Genomic DNA, 21,056 nt, shown 5'->3' on the forward strand with positions numbered 1-21,056 from the left:
TGCTACCGAGGCATAGCCAACAAGTAATAACTCAATTTCTCGTTCATGCCATCCCATTGGCTGGACACTTCTTTCCGGCTTATTAACTTTGCACAGGTAACATTCCACTTCAGTTACTGTACAGCAGAGTTACCACTCTGGCTTTGCTCAAGGTGTTGCTTGCATTAGGCTTTCTTGCAAGGCTTAGTCGTCGTGCAGAAAAGCCGACTCAAACAGGCGTTCGTTGTGGTGAAGCTTGAAGGATTGCATGTTGTATGGCAGAGCAAACTTTTATAGCTCTGTTCGTAAATTTTGAATAGAAGAAGCGTACAGCATAAATCTGCCATTTGCTCTCTATAGTAGCAAAATAGCGTTAACTGAGGTATACATGCGTGGCACCTGTGATATCCAGCCGGACGTCACATTTGCAAGCTGGCTTTGCTGACTAAATGTGGCCCTGCCTGAGGCATAATCAAAATAGGAAAAACACAACATAATTTATGCTAGGTCACTCACTTTAGAGGTGCTGTTAGAAGTTTCTAGGCTATTGCATTCATGTGTTCCAGGGTATCGCATTTTCTCACTACTTACATTTTGAAAGCTCGGTCCATATAAGTTTGGATAACACATTTGCCTTAATCGTGGGTCTCTATTTTGCGATCTTCTGAAAAACGTCTTGAGGATCTGCCATGTGTTCTATAGCTTGATACAACTTAAGGAGCTGTGCGTTCTGTACGAAACCTTAGCAGGTTATTGATGCAAGCACAAATTACCAAAAGCACTTTTTGTTCTGTTTTAAATTACGTTTCTGTTAACAAGAAATAGATCCAGTTTAAATTAAAACCATTATGTACTACCCACTGTAACCGCCCAGCGGCTAGGATGTTTCACTGCCATGATCGAAGATGTGGGTTCAATCCCAGCCATGGCAGCCATTTTTCTGGTAGAGGCAAAAAAGAAAACCTGTGTGTAGAGATTTTGCTGCACATTTCAAGGTCTCCAAGTAGTCAAAATTGATCCATAGCCCCCAATATGGTGTGCTTCGAGGTGCATGTGCAGCTTCGGCATACAAGTTGAACAAAGCCTCTCTCCCCCACCCCCCCCCTCTCACACACACAAAAGGGGTATAAGTTTCAGCTGTCGGGGTTGCTCAATTACATAGACCAATATAGGACCTTTACTTTCAGATTTTATAATATTAAGACTCAAAAATTTAGTGCTGCTTTGACAGGCCAGTGTTATTTTATTGCAGCCTTTCAGAATTTGGGGTATTGTTTTCAACAGTGAGCAAACCATGGTGTACACTAGATATTGCCTTTTCAGACGAAAATAGCAGACAGCTAGGCAACGCTCTTTGTAGCAGTGCAAAGTTGTGCCACCTCTGTAAACATTTCGGTTGAGTTGCTCTCCCAGTCATGTTACGAATGGGAGCTCCTTCAATATGTAATACTTCCATGGAGGCCTTTCCGGCCAGCTAGTGTACACAGACCAACAAACAGTTCTTCAGTGAAAATTTTCTGTATGCACTTGGTGAAAAATAAAGTAGGTTTGATGGCTTGCTTTGCTGCCATATTTTTATTTTAATCTGTTAGGCAGGACCTGGCGATGAAGGTTACTCGTAGGACTGACACTTGGACAAGTAGATACAAACTATATTGAAAAGGTGCAACACTAGAAAAGGAATCGCACTTGTAAATAAATTTTATTTACACAAATGCACTGTACACGCCATTTGTGTGGTTACAATGAGGTGTACAAAACAAAACTATAGGCACCAGAAAGAATAGCAATGGCCATGAGAGGTAAACACGTACCTATTCAAAATTATATCCTGGCATGCTGCAACTACACTTCATCAACAATACACATATAATCCATGTGCATTATGTGCATGGTCAGGTGAAGAGGATGAATGAAAGGATCTTTCCTTCTGCGCTGTTATTTTACTGCGCTGCGGCTAAAACCAGGCTGGCTTCATAGATAGCGACCTTCCCATGGCAGCCGGCGACAATGAGGGCCAGCGTGCTGAAAATTGCTGGGTAGGGACGGCGCACTCCATCAGGTGGTGCTAAATAATCTCCAACCTCACCAGCTTCACTTTGCTCACAGAGTGACTGTTGGCATGAAATGCAGTGGCTGTACCAATAACAACCGACCGTTCTAGTTAGTATGTATATCACCGGTCAGCACCTAGAATACAATGGCTCGTCCAGACCTGACTCTCACCAATGAAAAAGTCAACGTATACAACTAAACCACACGGGTACCACACTTTCTGGCTCGACTACCACGATTAATTTTTGAGCATTCCCATTCATTCAAACATTCATAACCTTTACTAACCTTGGCTCTACATGGAGAAGCTTTCTTTTGGCGTGACGGTCTATTGCGCACATGCGAAATTTGACAGGAAACGCTTGAGTTTGTGCAAAGCATTTCCAAATTGGCCATTTAAAGCAGGGAAATGCCGTCATTCTTGCGCGGGAGCATAACAATTTTCCAGCTGCAGGAGCACTAGTTGATGCAAACTTCTTCAGGGGCTGCGGCTCTTTCACATAAACTGTGCCACTCGTGTAGCACTGTCCTCAAGGTGGCTCGCCAGCCCTACAAATGGCAAAGTTGGGTATACGAGAGTGGGCCCTGGTCAGGGCCGGCAATGAGAACCGTACACATAGTTATCTTCATGATATCTTTTTGAGCCACGCCCGTATACCAAAGCGATAAGAACCAAACAAAAAGAAAATGCTTTTGCCATGCCGCTGCTGGCCTTGCTCAGCTGTATGCAACAGTAAACCATCTGGTTGACTCAAAGTGCAACGCAAGAAAATTGCACAGGATCTCATCATATTCTAACAGGATGAGAGCGCGACAGCGTCTTTTATGGCTCGGTTTGTTGTCCAGCGTTCCGCCAATGCCGCCTACAGCCTACAATCCTGACAGTGCACTCGGTGCAGCCACTCATTACAGAATCACTATCCATGCTGCTGCGGCACTGCCTCGACTGAAGCAGAGGGCCAACACAGACTGCGGGAGCAATTTATTTGAATGCACATTTATTTTTGTGTTGCACGTCTTACGGAGCGTGTTGCAAGGAAATCGGAATTGACCAAGCGCCAGATGTTTCTTTTTCTGCAGCAGTACATGCAACAGTGCACACCAAGTGCTTCTTGTTTATTTCTTTCTGGTCCACGCCATGGAACAAACATCCATGGAATGCCATGGATGTGCGCACCATTCTGTGATGTGGAATGTTAGGAATGCATTAGGAAATTGTCAGCTGTTGTGGACTCTTTTTCAGACAATATCCGAATGTGCATTCTGTGGACACCGACCGGGTGCAGGCGTTTCGCAACATAGCAAGTACTATTTTCGCATTTAGAAAGCGATTAACTGAAGCACACTGTTGAGACCACAGGTGTACTTGGCGCAGTGTCAATGAGCCTATAATAAGTGCAACAAACTGAGGAGGAGGCGAAATACCATTGACAACAGGCTGGACAAATAGCTCACAATGCTTCAATGGGGATCACAAGCAGCACAAGCTGGTGCACTGGCATAGGAAAGAACTAAAAAAGGCCAAACAAGAAGAAAAAAAACATTTGGCATCGGCGAGCATGGGAGGTCACTGTATATAAAGTCGGTCGGGGCAAAACTGTTTTTCATAAACCCCCTCTCAATTTTTTTTAAACTCATTCCTCACTCCGCCGCTGTGATTAAAACAGTTGCACAAGGTGTGCATTTCTAGAGCAGCCGTTTTTCTTATGAAGGCAAACAAAATTGCCTTCGTGCGCAAAGTCTTAGACAACATTAATGCACCAACTGGTTTAAGCCGATAGTCTGCAACTACGGTATGCATTACAGCTCAAATATGGCTTCTGTGCATTAACCTACAAATTTTAACTGCTGCACGGAAAAGAAAGCAAGCTTCATTAAATATATGTGCTGACAGCAATGTAAACTTAAAATTCCTTATAACAGAGCTAGAAATTCTTTCAGAGCTAAAATGATAAAATTCAGTGCTGAATGATGCAAGGCACCACTAAGTACTGTCATATGTACACGCAAAGAAAAAAGTTTAGCAGTGTCAGTAACTCTTCGTAAAACTTTTCGTTGTGCCCTCTGGCAGGGCATGAGCAACAAAATGTCACTGAATTGCTCCACAACAATCGCTTTCTTCTTGTTGCTCTGCAAGTGCCATGGCTCCAGTCCACCGCTCAAACAGATGAGACACACTGCCCCGCTGACCACGAACAGAAGTTCTTGGCTCGCTCCAGGGACACAACACCAGTGGTACCAATCTGCACCAAGTTTGTCGCTACTTGGCTTGTGGTTCCCTGCTGGCAAAAGAAAAAAAAAATGTGCAGTGAGAGTTAGACAAGGGATTGCAGGGGGAAAAAAAATCAATTTCTCCTTTTAAAGGATTGCAGGGCACACTGCGATTTCACGTATGCATTAGCAAACACGCATGCACTCCTTAATGGAGGTTTCATGTCAATGAGGCATGGGTGACATAACATTGCCCCTTTGGAAGGGAGGTGTGTTCTCTTCATCTTGCTGGATGGCATGGCCAGCGTGACAAGGATGGCAAGACCGAGGGAAGGAATGATGATGTGGAACAGAAATAGCGGCATTCTACTTGTTCGTAACTGTCGCACATAAGAATCTGCACCACTTCATGACTTTCTTACATTAGTGAGGTCCACATCTTCTTGTAAGCACAGTCGTGACCCCGCCCATTGTTCTCCACCCTCTCCTTAGCGGGGTGCGGCTCCTCCCCCGAGTCAGTGGCGGCTTTGACGGTGTGTAGTGATGCAGGTAGTACGGATAAATTTTAGCCCAAGCTTGGTAGGTGCCCTACCTTATCGAATCGCATCTGTTATTTTGTCAAACTGTGGAGTCCATGGGCATGGAACAAAAAAGTGACGTGCAAGACAGAAAAAAAGAGTGCAACAACGTTAGACCACACAGAAAACACAGTGCAGTAGAAACAAAGGACAAGGTGAGGCTGGGGCAAGAGCTAACTTTCGACAAATGCTTTAGTGCAGGACCTTCGCTTATAAACACATCTGGCTCATAATAGGAGAGAAAGGAAGGAAAACATCAAAACGAACAACGAAAGATGAGACAAAAGCCACCACGCGCTGCCTACGCCAAGAAATAAATCTCTAGCTTTCATAAAGCCATAGATGGTCTATTGATGCGTTGATCACCGGAACATGCCATCTCAGCTGCTTCCACAAGTTCTTTCGTCAGTCCAGACTGGTGGTAATGCAAAGCAATCATCTCGTCGTGCAGGGGATAACACGGGTATCCCGATACACACATTTTACAATGGGCAGCCCGCTGGCCGTAAGTGGCAATGCGGCTTACTTTATTCTTGTACTCTTAAATGGACATTCGAATATCTTCATGTTTGGCCAGTATAGTCGCTGCCACATGAAAGTGAAATTTTGTAGACAGCATGATGCCCACAGCATACCAGCTTAGAGCAGACCGGTTTTTGCACACGCGTTAGGCAGGTTAACCTGCACAAGCCCAAAAGCCTGTTCGGGGCTGTGAACAAGACATTGATCCCACTAACAGCCACCTGGCTGCCCATTGTAAAATGTGTGTACCGGGAAACCTTTATTATCCCATGTACGACCAGACAATTGTTTTGCATTACCACTGCTCTGGGCTGACGAGAAACTTGTAAAAGCAAGTGAGATAGCATGTTCTGGTGATCAGTGTGTCCGTAGACTGTGTGTGGCTTTATCATAGCCAGAGCTTGATTTCCTGGTGTAGGCGGCATGTGGCGGGTTTCATCTTTTGTTGTTTATTTTTTCTTTTCTCCTCTTACGAGCCAGATGTCCTTATATGTGCTGGCCCTGCAATAAAGTATTTGTTGAAACCTTGCACTTGTCCCGTCCTCGACTTATTCTGTTTTTACTGTGCAATGTTTCTCGTGAGAATATGAACCAACACGCCCAAACATTTTCCCTTCTGTTAGACCGTATCCAAGGCATAACAAAAGTTCACAGAGCGAAAGAATGTTAAGTGAGCAAACGAGCTTTTCTAGGCAATGCCCACGGGCGTCGGGTATGCTAGGTACAGCAGTTGCTGCAAGAACCAATGGAGAGTGCAGTAACTGCACAGAGACGGCAGTAAGAGGAGGAGGCTAGGGTATATATAGTCAGGATCCAGCTTACATGGCCTTATCATCTGGTGGTAGGGTAGCGTATCGCCTTTATCACCTTCTAATAGTTTCAGGGAGAGAGGCCATGTAATTCAGCTGATATTAGTGCTCATTATCACGCTTTTAGAACTTCGCAGAGTAAACAATGCCAAGGTCATCATGAAGCGTTGAACCCAGAATAGTGGCTCAACTAGCTGCACAAAACAAGATAAGTAACAGTTACTAAGCCGTGCTTAGCATGCTACACATGCCCGAAGCGGTGCTTAGTGACTGTTCGAGCGCTACCACATCGATTCACATTAGGTAAACAAATTTTTCTCATCCGGCATGCTTTGCATTCTGTAAGCATATATGCTGGTGCATGTATATATGTGTGCCAGCATATGTTGTATACATATGCACTAGTGGCATAGTCAAGATACATAAACTTGTGTATAGCTTACTAGCCAATGCATTTTGGCCTTGGCAACTACAACACCACCCGAAAGTAAGACTAGCCATATGAAATTGTGGTGGAGGAACTCCTGACGTTTGTACTGTGGATACAGGAAAATTTTGATATAGTCAGGTACACATCACATTTTCTGATAAAATGTGGCACTCCCCAGCATTCAGTTGAGCGACAGTGGGGTGCTGGTACTGGATGAATTGCATGGACATTAGAACGTAACGAAACCCTGCAGTGTATGAGTATAGCATTCCAGGTTACTCCATGTGAAGTAATACGTGATAGCTTAAGCAAAAAGCACCATATTCATTTGGTCGTGGAAGTCAACCAATGTGTAAGCAAGGTGCTCACTGCATGTTCCAAAACATGCAAACGTCTATTGCAATCTCGTCCTGACTATTATGTTCGGCTATTACGCACGCTTTCAGTGTTTAATGAACTTCTTATTTTCGCTACACACGCCCATTGAACGTCCGCACCACTACCAGCTGCGCCACCGATGCAGTGAGCAATTTTTGCGAGTGTCGCCCTCGCCTTACCGCGGTCCAATAGGATCATACGTTAACACAAATTTACTCGTAAATGTTAACCCCATAAAAATCAGATTTAATCAAATTTAAATGTTTAGAGAATAATATTCGATCACTGACTGATTCGCACAATCGTTACTCGCAAGACATCCAATCGTCATCGCATCGTCACTGCAAGTTCTTGATCCGAATATCGGCACATCGTAACAGTCATTCTACGTAGTTTTTAACGAAATCGATGCCACAAGGCAAGTTACACTGACTACAAATCATGCCTGAACATCCAAGGAGTACTATAAAAACAACGGCGCAACCGCAAACACTAGGGCTCTTTGATTTCCAGTCTCGGACTCACCGCGGACTCCCCGAGAAGCAGTCCGGCATTCGATTTTCCCATGTATCCCTATGACTTCGGGGAATCCTCGGACTACCCGCGGACTACCCACGGTGAGTTCGAGACTGTAAATCGAAGAGCCCCAATGAAGCAACCAAGTTACAGCCACGGGACGTGCGACAACGCCGGTAAGCAGTTCGGCCTCTTCCACTGGCTAATATTAGTACTTTACGCAGGTTAACTGTACAGAACCGCTAGGCTCCGAAGCTTTTCCGGCTTCGGGTGCGTCACGTAAGCTCAAAAACAGCGTAATATAGACCGTAACTAATGAATAAGCGGTATTCGAGTTCGATAACTCAATTGCCGTAAGCATACATGGGCGCCGCCATCTTGAATGTTTGTTTACATCAATGTTACCAGACCAGCATCGACATTTCGCTAAATTTAGCGGCCACTTACAATTATTGCGATCTGAGTACTCGTTAAGCTTCAAAAGAAAGCAAATATGAAATGGTAATAGAGAAAGCCAAAATAGCATGGTATTAATCCACAAAAACGCGAAATCCGCTGTAGCAAATCATGGTGCACTTGTAGCAATTCTAGAATGTGCTTGTAGCAGTTGCTTCAGCATGGTAGATTGGCGGCAAATTTTAAATGCATACAAGCAGATTTGTATACAGTGTTCGAGCTAATCTCTTGTTAAGTATTGGTGACAACATATTGTTATTTAGGTACGCTGTCTTTCGGTGGGTAAGCGCGCTTTTTTTCCGTCATGCCACTGCTGCTGACTGTGTGGCTTGCTGCTAGTTTTCTTTCAAGAAAGCCCCGCATTTATACGTTCCTTTCTGTGTGACCAGCCATTAGTAACAGACACGTTTTCACTGTCTTTTTCATGTGGTGCGAGCTATGTTCCATCAGGTGTATGTGACACCTGAGGTAAGCTTCCACAAATTTCTGCATTCTCCAAACGGGTGAAACAGAACAAACTATGAATCTGACAAAAAAAACAAGAAAAGCGGCGGGCAACCAAGAATAGCTTGTTTTTTTTTCTTTTGATTCAGAAACAGCGATTTCTTGTGTATGGTTGGAGCATTGTTGGAAAAATACACTGGCACATTGGAGTCCAGCCTGATGATACCTTTGCCCTCTGTGCACATAAAGCTGAAGTATCATTCGAAAACTCGGAATGCAAAATAAATGTGCTGAATACTGTCGGCAGACCAAGTGTGTTTTGTTCTTAAATTGCAGTGAGCTGTTTACGGTGTGTGATTTTGAGATTATTGGTAGCAGCATATCCGCATTGGGTGCGCTAAAAGTAAACATGATACAAAACTAAGATACTGTAAACTTTTCTGAACACTGCGCTAGGAATAATCATCAAAGAAAAAAAGACGGCTCAAGAATACGATACTCCCTAATGCAAAATTGGAGCGCAGTGCGAACTGCAGTCTTCTTGGTGACAGCGTGTAGCTGCTGTGTCTCAGGAAGTGATCGTGTCATCAGTGAACACACGACGCAGACGCTACTCTGGCGTTTTCTCACAGCGCCTCGGTGCCACTGAGCATGTCTCGCGTGGCCTCTGCCTACTGTCCTCCCTTTCACACTTTCATTTTACTTTAATCCTCCCCGCCTTCCTGCTTGCTCTATCTCATTTATCTCCAGTGCCCTCTTCTTCGTTCGGTTACAACAAAGTCGACGGCCACACGAAACCACAGGAGTCAAGCGGGCACTTAAAGCCAACTGCATTCAAAATTTCAACCTCTTGAAAACACCATTTCTGTATAGTCTGCTGAAAAAGAAAGCAAGATGCAAAATACAATGGCTGAAATACGCGTGTCGACGCCGCAAGCAGTCAGCAAAAACCGGCGATTTTGAAACCGAAATCGAGGAGAGCGCGGCCATTAAAATGACATTGCAGCCATCCAGCGAGCGGCCAGACGGCGTGCGGGGCAGCAAACAGGTGAAGTGTTCGCAGCAGAGCTTGATCGGTTCTCTAGCTGCATGGCTGGCCAGAGGAAGAAGCCACCGTCAGCTGGAGCATCACAGGTGTGTCATGGCTGTTTACGCAATCTGCCGGCAGGTGCAGCGTGGTCTACGGTGGAGCTTTTTTAAACGCTTCTGACTGATTAACGAGGCAGTTCACGGGGCTACCACTCGTGTCCCAGCTGATGTGGGGGTACTTACTAGACATTAAAATAAATTTGGTCGAAGTGAAATTTGAGTGCAGTTGGCCTCTTAAGAGGTGCGCTCTAAAAAATAAATGGCAAGCAGATTGCCTTAGCAAGCTGCGTTGCAAAGAAATTATTTCTGTAGCTGAACAGTTCTGAAATTTGGTTGGTTCTGAAGTTTGTTCAATCTATCCCAGTCAGGAAGAATATGATATACAGCTGTATAACTCCAGCCCTTTTTCATTTTTAAAAAGTGTTTTTCCCTGTTTTTCCTTACATTTCTTTTTTGCTGCTGCAGCAGCGTTGGGAGCATGAGCATGCAAGACAGAATGTAAAAAGTGGTATGGTCACGATACCTTTCACTTGCATTACAAATTTCCTGATCCACTTGACTCGAAGTAGTAGAATAATTAAGTGAAGCATCAGTTTTACAGTTAAAAAATGGGTAAAAGAAGTAAGTCCACCACGGGTATAAACATTTTAAAAAATTAGATGTCTATTTATATGTTGTATTAGCTGGCGCAGAATCTAGCAGTACACCCGATGTCGAACCACATTCCATACCGAGACACGGTGCTAGTAACTATAATACCTTCGACAAACATCACGTAAACTGATAGGTTCGCCTGGTGCACTGTCGAGGCACGAGTCATGAGGTCCCCAGACAGCTCCGATGAATACCACGCAATCTGATGGCTTCAGCTGGGAGGCTATGGAGCCCTGCAGTGTTGTGGATCCACCCAGGACTTGCTTTCGTTTTGTATGTTATTTCTCCTTGTAAGCCATGCTCCATGTGTACCCAGGGAATATAGTGGCTCTTCACTAATTATAACACTAAATATTTATCCTCATGGAGCAGATAAGGTTTGCAGCTCATTAATACAGAAATAAAAGTTGGCTCTGCCACATGACATGCAAACTTCCAAGCTTCACTGCATGGCATTTTCTTTAGTGTTAGCTTTTTTGGCACGACGCCGAAGCCATGCAAGAAAGCCTACCACAAAAGCCTTGCTTAAGAGTGGAACTCTGGCAGCCAATGTTGGCTGAGGTGCAACGCTACCTGGGCAAAATTTATAAACTGGAAAGAAGTTTCCCATCAATATGGTGGTATGAGTGAGAAATCAAGGTTTATTACTTGCTGGAAATGCTTCATTAAAGTAAAGGTCATACCAACCACTAACGTACCTAACCTCTTTTCAATGCCTGGAGCAAGCCATTCAAATGCAGTCGACTCTTGATCATCACCTAATTGGAATTTTTGGGTAATTGGAAGAAATGCTCTGGTCCCACCAATGTTACATTCAATTCAGTAGAAGAAATTGTTTGGTAATTTAAAGCTGAAACCCAATTTTTCGATTAATTGAAAGTTATTTCGAATAAAAAGCATCAAGGTGAACATCACATCTTGATAAAATTGGAAATTTTAAAGCGTCAAAACACCGCCGTGTCCTGCAATGTTGGCACCATCACAACCGAGGCAGCGCATAGCTGATAAAGCAGCCGGTCACTTGAAACGTGTGCTAGCGTAAGCATCTCTCTTTTGAGGCCCTCAACCATCTTTGTTGCGCACAGCTCCGTGCAACAGTTTGCGTGGTGAAAGCGTCAGGCTTCGATTTTCACCACAAGTCTGAACTATCACGGCAAGCTGTGTCACATTCAAATAGGTAACAAAACAAAACAAAGAAAAGAAGACTGTTGCGGACCAATGGCAATGCGCTATTGTGCCTTCTGTTTTTTTGTTGCGGACTTTGTACTAATGGTAGCCAACTGTATAATTTCTCTGGTCACAACATGTTGAGAAAACCGCATTTTCCACGGCAGGATGTGCCAAATTTCATTCCGCTGCCTTGCCATACTGTCTTAATCTTTTAAGGGGCAACCACACGCAGCGACAGCGAGAAGCGACGTGAAAACTGTAACTCAATGGGTACACCAAACAGATAGCACGAGTTACAGCAACAAGTGAAAACAATGATCAAACTGCCGCCAATGCCCTCCATCGCCGTCGTTCGTCGCTTCTGCTCACTTGTGGGCTGCTTCTGTCCAGCAAAAAGCAAGTGGCGGCGTCAGCCCGTCGCCTTCTGCGGTCGACTCCCTTAGCAACCTGGTTATAAACATTTTCGCTAGTCACCGTCATCCACACTACCAGTTTGCTGTACCCATTGAGTTACGTTTTGCCGTCGCTGCATGTGGTTGCCGTTTACTTGCCATTTTTTGTAACATTTTCCTATCGATACATAAATATTTTAATGCCTCAGGTCCTGATGACTGCCTAAGTTATCTTTTTTGTCACTTTGTTTTAAAAACTCTATAAACAATGAAAAAGATATCTGTATTCGAATATATTTGATTCATTCAATCCAGTCAGTTTTTGGTATTTGTATTTTATGCACAGTTCGAAATTTCCTGTTTGCACATCTCTAGTTAATATGTTATGCAAGATTAAATGAATGAACAAGCTGACCAATTGTTCAAACTTTCTAGGGAATGTGAGAGCAGTTGAAAAAACTAATGTAAACAGAGAACGAAATCTCACTGGTAATAATCGTGTGTAGAAACCAAGGTCGGAGCAAAAAAAGAAATGCCAAAAGCAGATATCTAACGCACAGTAAATGCCCACAACGAAGTAACTTGTGATGCTTCCATGTGAAGGAAGAGAAAGAGCAGGCTCAGAGGAGGTTGGCACTGGACAACTTCTTCTGAGCCTGCTCTTTCTCCTCCTTCACATGGAAGCATCACAAGTTTCTCCGTTGTGGGCATCAACTACCTGTGATTTTGTACCCCTTCTCTCTCTTCTACCGTCTTATCTTTTCTTCATATGCTGCATGGCAAAAATATGAAGTAAAAAAAAAAGAGGTTAGCAGAGGGTGGTACATGAAAATTCTAGTTGAAGGATGTAGGATAAAGCGAACAGCAATAGGGATCTTGCGGTTATTGCCATTTTAACCTTTCGTCACGGCAAACAAAAAGTCAGAAAAATCAGATGGTGAATGGCTTCAGCATATTAAGTTTCAGATGTCGTTATACAGTGGCACAATAGGGTGGACGGCAGCGCCACTGACATGTCTGAATGATTGGACAATCTAAAAAATCAGTCTGTGACTGTGTACAGGTGCCGTCATAAGTAATTGGAGCACAGGAGCTGTGGCCGAACTGTATCGGGGCGCCGTGTAGCTGCACCGGCGGTAAATGAAAGGACAAAAACACGCATGCGCGCCTGCCGACGGCGATGGCCCATCTATACCTCTCAAACCCCTTTTTAAATTTGGCTTCGAGCATTGCTCGCAGCACAGTGCCGCTCTCGGCGACGGCGTTGATAGCAGAGACGATTCTGGCAGCGTCTCTGGCGCACTTCCAGCTGCCGGAGAAGCGACGCGCTGTCACGGGAATTTGTAGTGAGTTTTTCGTTCAAATATTTTTACGTGTGTACGCTATCACCGCCATCGCCGAGACCAGTATGCTGGGAACAATGCTTGAAGCCAGGTTAAAAAAAATGGTTTGAGAAGTACAGATGGGCTATCGCCGTCGGCAGGCACGCATGCGTGTTCTCGTGCTTTCATTTACCACCGGTGCAGCTACACGGCGCTCCGATACAATTCGGCCGCAGCTCCCGTGCTCCAGTTATGACGGCACCTGTACTTAAAGATCGAAGTCAAACATTGCTTTCAGGAGTAATTTTTCATCAAAGAATTTGGCATGACCTACTCGTTCGAAAGCACCTTTTGCCGCATGAAAGCTTGCTCACACCTATGACAATGCCACCAATGAACGAGAGGCCTGAAGAAGACACCACTCAGTGGAGGGGTGTGAGAGAAGAAAACCCACGGGCAACAAATGGATATGGACAAAGCAAGATAGCAGCAATCGGAAATGCAGCAGGCAGGCCTTAGTTCTTGTTCTACAGTGTACACAAATAGGCTCAGGACGATGACTATAGCATGAGCAATGCGAGAAAAATTCTCGTCTAGTGATGTGAGACCGGCCAAGAAATGCCCCGTGTTAGCGAAAAGTAGCGATTGCTGCTTATTCTTTGATTACCTACGAGACTCCTGGAATTTCGAAACCACACTTGCATTGCTTGAGAAAATTTCTGCTGAAGTGCAATTACGTTAGTAAATTGCAATCTTTAGCAATTCAATAAACTATAAAACGACTATGCTCAGCAACCCTTGTAGTGCGATTATAGCAATTGAAAAAGAGAAGCAGCTGCATTACGTACACTCAACACCAACTGTCGGGAATCAAACGTGAGTGTGTTAAGTGGGCCCACCACATGCTACACAGTATTTGTTCATTGGAAGCATCAAGTATCTCTATTGCGCTTTCCCTCCAACAGAATAAGTCATGACATGCATTCCGTGAAATAAATTCCATCTTCCAACTCCTGCATACAGACGCTGAAAATTCTCCATTCTGTTTTTAAAAAAAATTAGAACAGAAATTGTGAGGACAGGTGCAAATTGTATCGACACACACACACACGCACGCACGCGCGCCACAAATATATGTGGCTCCTCAACAGAAATATACTTGCAATGCACTGTCTACGAAAAACAGGATCGGGAGCGCAGATTCGGCGAAACACTTACATCCGCAATGAGAACAGTGGCACCCTGTATGCCAAGGCATGGACAAGCAGTCTCTTGAGGTAGGTCTGGCTCTTAGAAACGGAGCAGGTCACCGATCAGCGACTCGTACACATGCTGGGACTGTGGTGGAAATTTATCAGCCCCTGTAACGAAAGCGCAGTGAGCGGCGTCTCCATGACACATAATACGAAATAAATATCTCCGAAACATTGCTTGCTTTACATTTGTGCGTGCAATCTAAAACCCCTGTTCTGCTTACTACGGCTGTTAACATAGTAAGCCTCCATGTAATAACTGTCACTAGTGGTAAGCATATTGACACCACAGCAGATTCTAGCCAACAGTTACGCATATGAGCCTGTAAGTTAAAAAAGAAAAACACGACACTAGCGTGTGTTTCGGGTGTGCTTTCGCAAGAAATGGCACGTAGCTTATCCACTTTGAAATTAGCCTACACTTCTACCACGAACACTAAAGGCAACATCACCTTGTGTATTTTCTTCTCCGTATGAAGAGGGCGATGTGACAAGTCTAAACACTTACCTCCTCACGGGCTTGTTGCTACCACCGACGTTGACGGCCACGAAACCGAGCTAGCGAAGTCTCCGACTTTGCGCCGTCGAAGCTGAGGCGCAGACTGACGTGAGGCTCAGTAGGACCCTAGGAACTTCAGTTGGAGTAAAAGCTGCGATTCCAAACCACGAAGGCGCACAGGCCGTCCGGCCGTTCAGTCGAAACGGTGCCGGAGAAGCAGGGAGAAGCACGGACGGCCCGCGGCGCGCGGACGGACAAGCAAGAAATGCGCAAAACAATGTTGTCAGCACGGCCAAAGGCCCTCGATTTTTCAGACCAAAGTTGGAGACATTTTGAGGCAAAAACGACAGCGTTGCCAGCATAGTTTGGTGCGTTTAGGCCGCTTTGGCGGCGGTCGCGGGCGGGTTTTAGTCGGATGCCCGCCGCGGTGGCTCAGTGGCTAAGGCGTTGCGCTGCTGAGCACGAGGTCGCGGGTTCGATTCCCGGCCGCGGCGGCCGCTTTTCTGATGGAGGCGAAAAGCAAAAACGCCCGTGTGTACGAGATTTCGGCGCACGTTAAAGATCCCCAGGTGGTCAAAAAAATCCGGAGCCCTCCACTACGGCGCGCCTCATCGCCTGCGTTGCGTCGGCGCGTTAAACCCTACAATCAGATCATCTTTTCTTAAAAGTAAGCTCTGGTTAACGCTCAGTCACTGCGTTATTGCTCTGAGCATTGCAATTCCTTTTGTGATAGCTATACCGGATGTGTGCATTAAAATCAGTATGTCATCGTACTGCCTGACCCCCGGTCAGCGTTCCGTGTGCTACATTGCGGAATCTTATAACAGATTATGCTGTTACAAAATGAAAGGGAAATTTACACGCGGAGCATGAGATGGGACTTTTTTGGGTAGACGCTCTTTAATTCGTCCACAGCAGCACTCCCCTCCGGAACGAGTAGCAGTAGAAGTAATGTAGCGAGTTGGGCAGTCAGTACAAGTGCACCTTCGAAAAAGAGCAGATCTGAAAGCTAAAAAACAGCAGAGCAAGCAGAAAAGATGATCGCTGGGCGAATGGGACAGTGCGAGGTACTGGCCTGCCTTTCTGCACGTGTCATCTGCTTTATTACTGTTTCTGCTTCCAAGACAAGATCGAGGGCTCCAGTTTCTTGCCAAGGGATTAAGTGCACACCTTAACATTTTTCCCTGACATATCTGTTATTTGTATCTGTAAAAAACGGAACTTGTCCACTGTACTGTCCTCAAAAACTGACCTCGGAACTCACTTCCTTCGCATTGATGACACGTTTGGTTGTGAAAGGCAGGGCAAGGAAAAGTATAGAGGAATCCACGTTTTGGTGCTTTTTTTAGTTATTCGGTTTTACTTACTTTTTGCGTGATATTTTAAAACAACGTTATTCGCCTTTTTTTCTGTTGCTTTCCGAGTAAACACATAAAAAAAAAAAAACTGGCGTGCTCCCACACACCATCCCTACCCCAACCATGAGCAGTGGGAAGGCATGCTAGCCAGCCCGGACCCCGGCGATCAGCTTCGGCTAGTTGAAAGGACCCGCCTGGCAGCGACCGCCCAGGGACTTCTGGACTGAGAAAACTGCTCCAGAGGCTAATATAGAAATAAAGTTTATTCCTCCTTCTCCTCCTCCTCACTGTGACGGGTGACTATACAGTGCCATGTGAGTGAAGTGCTAGTGAGCTGACAAGGCGTTGCCCGCAGGATCCCCCGCGGGAGTCGGTTCGTGCCAAGTGTCGGGCTGGTCATCGTGGTCAGCCTGCAGCCAGACGTGCGGCCTGGGCCAGTCGCGGCGGCACCGACGGATCCTGCGATACCCGCAGAAGGGCGCCGCGCCCTGCCCGCCGCTCCATGAGCTGCGCTGGTGCGGAAGCGCCAGAGCTTGCAGGAAGCCGGACACATACTTCCGATGGAACCGCTAATCCAGCCTGATTTTTGTGCCAGCTCTTCTCCTAGAGCCGTAGAAGCCGCGCATCAATCGTCCCCATATCCCCGTGCTTCCCGGGGAGACTGCACACCTTTTTTGTCTGATGTCAACCTTCCAATAGGGAAGTATAAGTTGAATTCATGGTCCCGGAGACATGGCTGCTTGCGGGAAGCATTCAGTAGAGCTGAGCGGTAGAAAAAAATGAGAGCTTATATGTGTCGACTTGTAACTATTCCTCCTTCTCCCACTGGACGAGAGTAACGCATGAATAGCTTAATTAATTTAGCTGTATCTTCAGGACTAATGCGGAGGCCAACTGCCGTTGCTTGCTCAGAAATTGTGGCCGGGTTCCCCATTGGAATGAAAAAAAAAAAAAAATAGTTCCACCCCCTTACCCAAAGCTCCATAAAATGTGTGCAGGCGTCATCTGTCTATCAGGTGTCTTGGATTAGTAAACTTCCCTGAGGACATTTCTTTTTCCACCGGACGTGCGTCGGCCATCCACCGTACGTCCATTCCGGCTCTAGCAGACGTCCGTATGACGTCCGTTTCAGGGCCGATGGACGTACCATGTACGTCCGCTGGAAGTCCGGTTTTAACACTTCCATCGTCCAGTCAGACGTCCAAAATTGGCTGTATTTTGGATGTTCAGTAAAAATTTTCAGAATCACATAACGACAAGGTAATGTTTTTACAACGAATAGTACAGTACACCTCGCAGGGCTAACGCACTACCGGGCAGACGGCATACATGAACAGTGAACTTGCTTCACATGTTTCATTAGTGGCTCTCAATTCTTATATATCCTTCCCCAAAGAGATCATCGTTGGAGTTGGTGAAGTGCTTTAAAAAAATTTAAAAATTGGACTTCATATTGGAGATATGAAGATGAAACTTGCAACCTAGAAGCCAGGGTGTTGATGTACAAAATCGTTTTAATTGAAAAGCACAGTAGCTTTTTCGTTTTCGCTTTTATATCCAATTTACGCCGTTATTTGATGCTTCATAGTAACTTTTTACGTCCGTTGGCGGATGTCATTCGGAATTGTACATCTGTTCCTGGATGTCCACTGTACGTCTGAAAATGTACACGTCCAAACATGGACGTACAGTGGCCGTCCAAACTGGGCCTTGTATGTCCGGCTGTATTTCGGATGTCCCACGGACGTCCGTGGTTGCTTGGGCGGTCTTCAACGTATCTGCGCTTGTAGGCCATTTCATCTATCTCAGTACGACCCTGCAGAAATAGCTTGCAGGTTGTAGCAAGGACAGTGGACCGTACATGCATGGTGAACATGCATGATCAAATATACTGGGCTTGCATGGAACACCTGTATTTTTTCGGCACCTGGTGACTCAGGCCTCCGCACAGGCCAGACAATATGTAAAAAACATAGGATCAGTATTTGGCTAAACGAACCAGCTTGCATTGCATAGCAGCTGCAATTTTTATACATACAAATTACGGAATTGTAACCCCAAAAATGGACACCTTACGTATCTGAGTTGAGGAATTGTTGTTTGTACAAAACGGGTTTCCTGAAAAATAGCGAGCAACGGAATTTCCGTAACGGAAATTTAACGGAGTGCATTTACCGTAATGCATTTACCTTGCAACTTTGAGGGTGGCCGTCGGGTGGTGTTGTCTAAACTATTCGTCCTTCACTAGTATGACCAATGCAGTTGTTCAACTACATGCTTGGGAAATACCTGATGCTTGCGAGAGGCTCTCGCCATCTGCGTTAGTACGTTTCGCTTGCCAGTGAGTGCGGTCCTGTATATACCCGACGTCCGGGAGAAAGATAAGAGTGTCCTCTCTTGGTCTCTCCAAAGCCAGTATTGTTTGTTTGTGCAGCTTGGACAAACCATCCACAGGTCCCCAGGAGCCTTCCACACAAAATTTTGGAAGGCTCCGAGGAAAACTTCTGGCGCTGCCGCCGTTTTCCCTGCCAAACCACGAACACAGGTGGCGTACAGTCATATGATAATCAGTACGGTAAAGGAAGGCATTGGTTTTCTCCTCCTTTTATGCAGCCGTTTGGAACATCCCAAGCAACCACGGAGGTCCGTGGAATGTCTGAAATATAGCCAAACATCCAATGCCCAGTTTGGACGGCCACGTACTGTGCGTCCACTGATGTTTGGATGTATATTTTCAGACGTACCGTGGACATGCAGAAACGGATGTACAAGCTCGAATGACATCCGCATGTGGACGTACAAATTTACTACGAAGCATCAAATAATTGCTTACACTGAGTATAAAAGCATAAACGAAACACCTACTTTGCTTTTCAATTTAAAAGATTTCGTACATCAACACCCTGATGTCCGACTCGACGTACAAAAGTGTTAAATCCGGACGTCCCACGGCCGTTGCCGGAATGGACGTACGGTGGCCGGCCAACGGACGTCCGGTGTTTGCTTGGGATATGCACTGGCCATGCTTTTCCGGTCTCTGCTAGCACTGGAAACTGTTGTTTTTTGCCCCCGTTTTAATTGTCTTTGTGGTTGTATTGTATTTTAGGTTGTCTTTTTCGCAATAGTCTGCGAGTGGCGTTAGAGTTGGGTTCATGTTATGCAGCATTGGGGATACTTTGAGTTGTTGAATCTGTGGTCGGAGGGGTTGTTTGATGTCTAGTGGGGCTCGAGCTTGGTACCTGAGTGAGGTGTTGAGTCATTGTCCAGTGGTCGTGAGGGCGAAGTTACACATTTGAGTCGTATGTGCAATGTGCTTCATAAAGTTCAGACCACGTGTTGTGGATGCCTAACCTGTAGGAGTTACTTCGTCGATGCTGTGAATGGAGGGCAAAGTCATTTTGTATGTTTGAGGAATGAGGACATCCAGTTTCTTGATTTCGGCGGGTTGGAGGAGCAGGTATGGCGCACCATAGGTATTTGTGCTTACCAGAAGTGCTTGTACGATGCGCGCCGTATCTTTCTCTTTAATTTAAGAATGCTTAGTAGACTGAAACGCCACTGCACCGACTCAACACTGACTCAATATGCCCAGGGTACAAGGAGGCGTTTATTCAATGCCAAGTTCCCAGTTACAGGTACGAACATCCCTTTAGGTGACAGGGGCGAAGGGCGCAATGCGCAAATGAACGCGTCATTGCGGCGCTGGCCAGAGGGCTCAGAACTCAGGGCAAAGGCTTATAAGCTCACAGCAGAGGCAAAACGCAACTCCGCTCGCAAGCATGTACCGCATGGTGTGAAGGTCGAGTGTTTGGTACAGCCTACTAGTACAGCGTCAGGACAAAAAAGGAGCAACCCATTGCACGAGCCAGCAGCTGGCATTAATAAATATGTAGACATGCCTCTCTCGATGCTTCCCTCGTGCCCAACTATCATCATCAGCATGCATTTGTACGATTAAAAAATCATTGGGAGGGTTCTCGGCGGCTCGTCCCTTTGTCAACATAATTTTGATGCCGTGAAACCCGGGACAAAGGACCTCCAGAGGTGAGCCACACTGAGCAGATTTTGCTTCGCTTCGACTGCCCTTTCACCTTTTGGGAGCAAGAATGAAGCCGCAGATGGAAGAAACTGATTCAAGGAACATCGAAGCAGCCTAAGAAGGAGATGGAACAAGCCAAGCCTTAGGAGATATCTGCTCGTACAGTACATCATGATCCTATGTGGAGATGATCCCAATGTGCGCAGGGTTTCACACATTCAAAAAGAGTGGTGTTTCCAGAGCCTAATAGACTGGCCTTTGCCAACGATGGAACACTGATGAGCTGAAGGAGGCGATATGCATGAAAGGCTGCACAAACCCTTACATAGACTGTCAGTGTTATGTCATATATGAAATCCCGCTTTCGTGCAGAAAGACCTACTAAAGCAAAGCTTTAGAGTTCTGACTGATGCCGTTGTACGCCAATACACCCTGCAAAAAAAAAGCCAACTTTCTCTGACGATGATGATCATGGGTGAAGTTGACAGACAGACAGACAAGGAACCAAGACGGCTATAGTCCGGACTGCCCGAGATGTGGACAGAAAAGTAATTTAGAACACATGCTGTGGGGATGCCCCTCGTTACAGGAATGGGTGAAGTGAAAGAAAAAAAAAAAAATCTTCCTGTGGCCGGAATCAAACCTGGGGGGTACGGGCCATTGGTTTCTTGGTACCAACCAACCAACCAACCTGGGTCTCTCGCGTTATGAAGCCAGCGTCAATCCGATTGCTATTGCTCCATTTTGACATGGTCGAAGCGGTATGGAAAACTTGGACAACAACCAAAGAATCCATCATCAGAAGAATGGCATTGCTCTGCGTTCCACAAGGCTGTTTTTAAGGTTTAGGACGTTAGGCCTAGCGACAAACCTTGGGGATGAACCCCTCAAGCCAGCACCCA

At 45.6% G+C, this 21,056-nt stretch overlaps 1 protein-coding gene and 1 long non-coding RNA gene across 4 annotated transcripts in view; one reads left to right on the forward strand and one right to left on the reverse strand.

The window, feature by feature from the left end:
• Mspo (M-spondin) overlaps positions 1 to 21,056 on the forward strand; it is an 86,840-nt gene extending 65,784 nt beyond the window's left edge. For both annotated transcript variants that reach the window (XM_077687730.1, XM_077687731.1), the window contains exon 4: positions 16,471 to 21,056. In XM_077687730.1, coding sequence (XP_077543856.1) covers positions 16,471 to 16,688 — 218 coding nt within the window. In that variant the 3' untranslated portion in view covers positions 16,689 to 21,056. The remainder of the gene's footprint in view (positions 1 to 16,470) is intronic.
• On the reverse strand, positions 1,663 to 14,993 carry LOC144155984 (uncharacterized). Of its 2 annotated transcripts, none has more exons than XR_013319679.1 (3): positions 14,767 to 14,993; positions 14,224 to 14,366; positions 1,663 to 4,313 (listed from the first exon to the last, which is right to left on the reverse strand). It is a non-coding gene; the product is annotated as an uncharacterized LOC144155984 (long non-coding RNA). The 2 variants fall into 2 exon arrangements; XR_013319678.1 differs by having other exon boundaries at positions 1,663 to 4,316.

Source organism: Haemaphysalis longicornis, unplaced genomic scaffold (assembly GCF_048455015.1).
Source record: "Haemaphysalis longicornis isolate Haplotype H1 unplaced genomic scaffold, Haemaphysalis longicornis Haplotype H1 scaffold_1, whole genome shotgun sequence".
NCBI lineage: Eukaryota > Metazoa > Arthropoda > Arachnida > Ixodida > Ixodidae > Haemaphysalis > Haemaphysalis longicornis.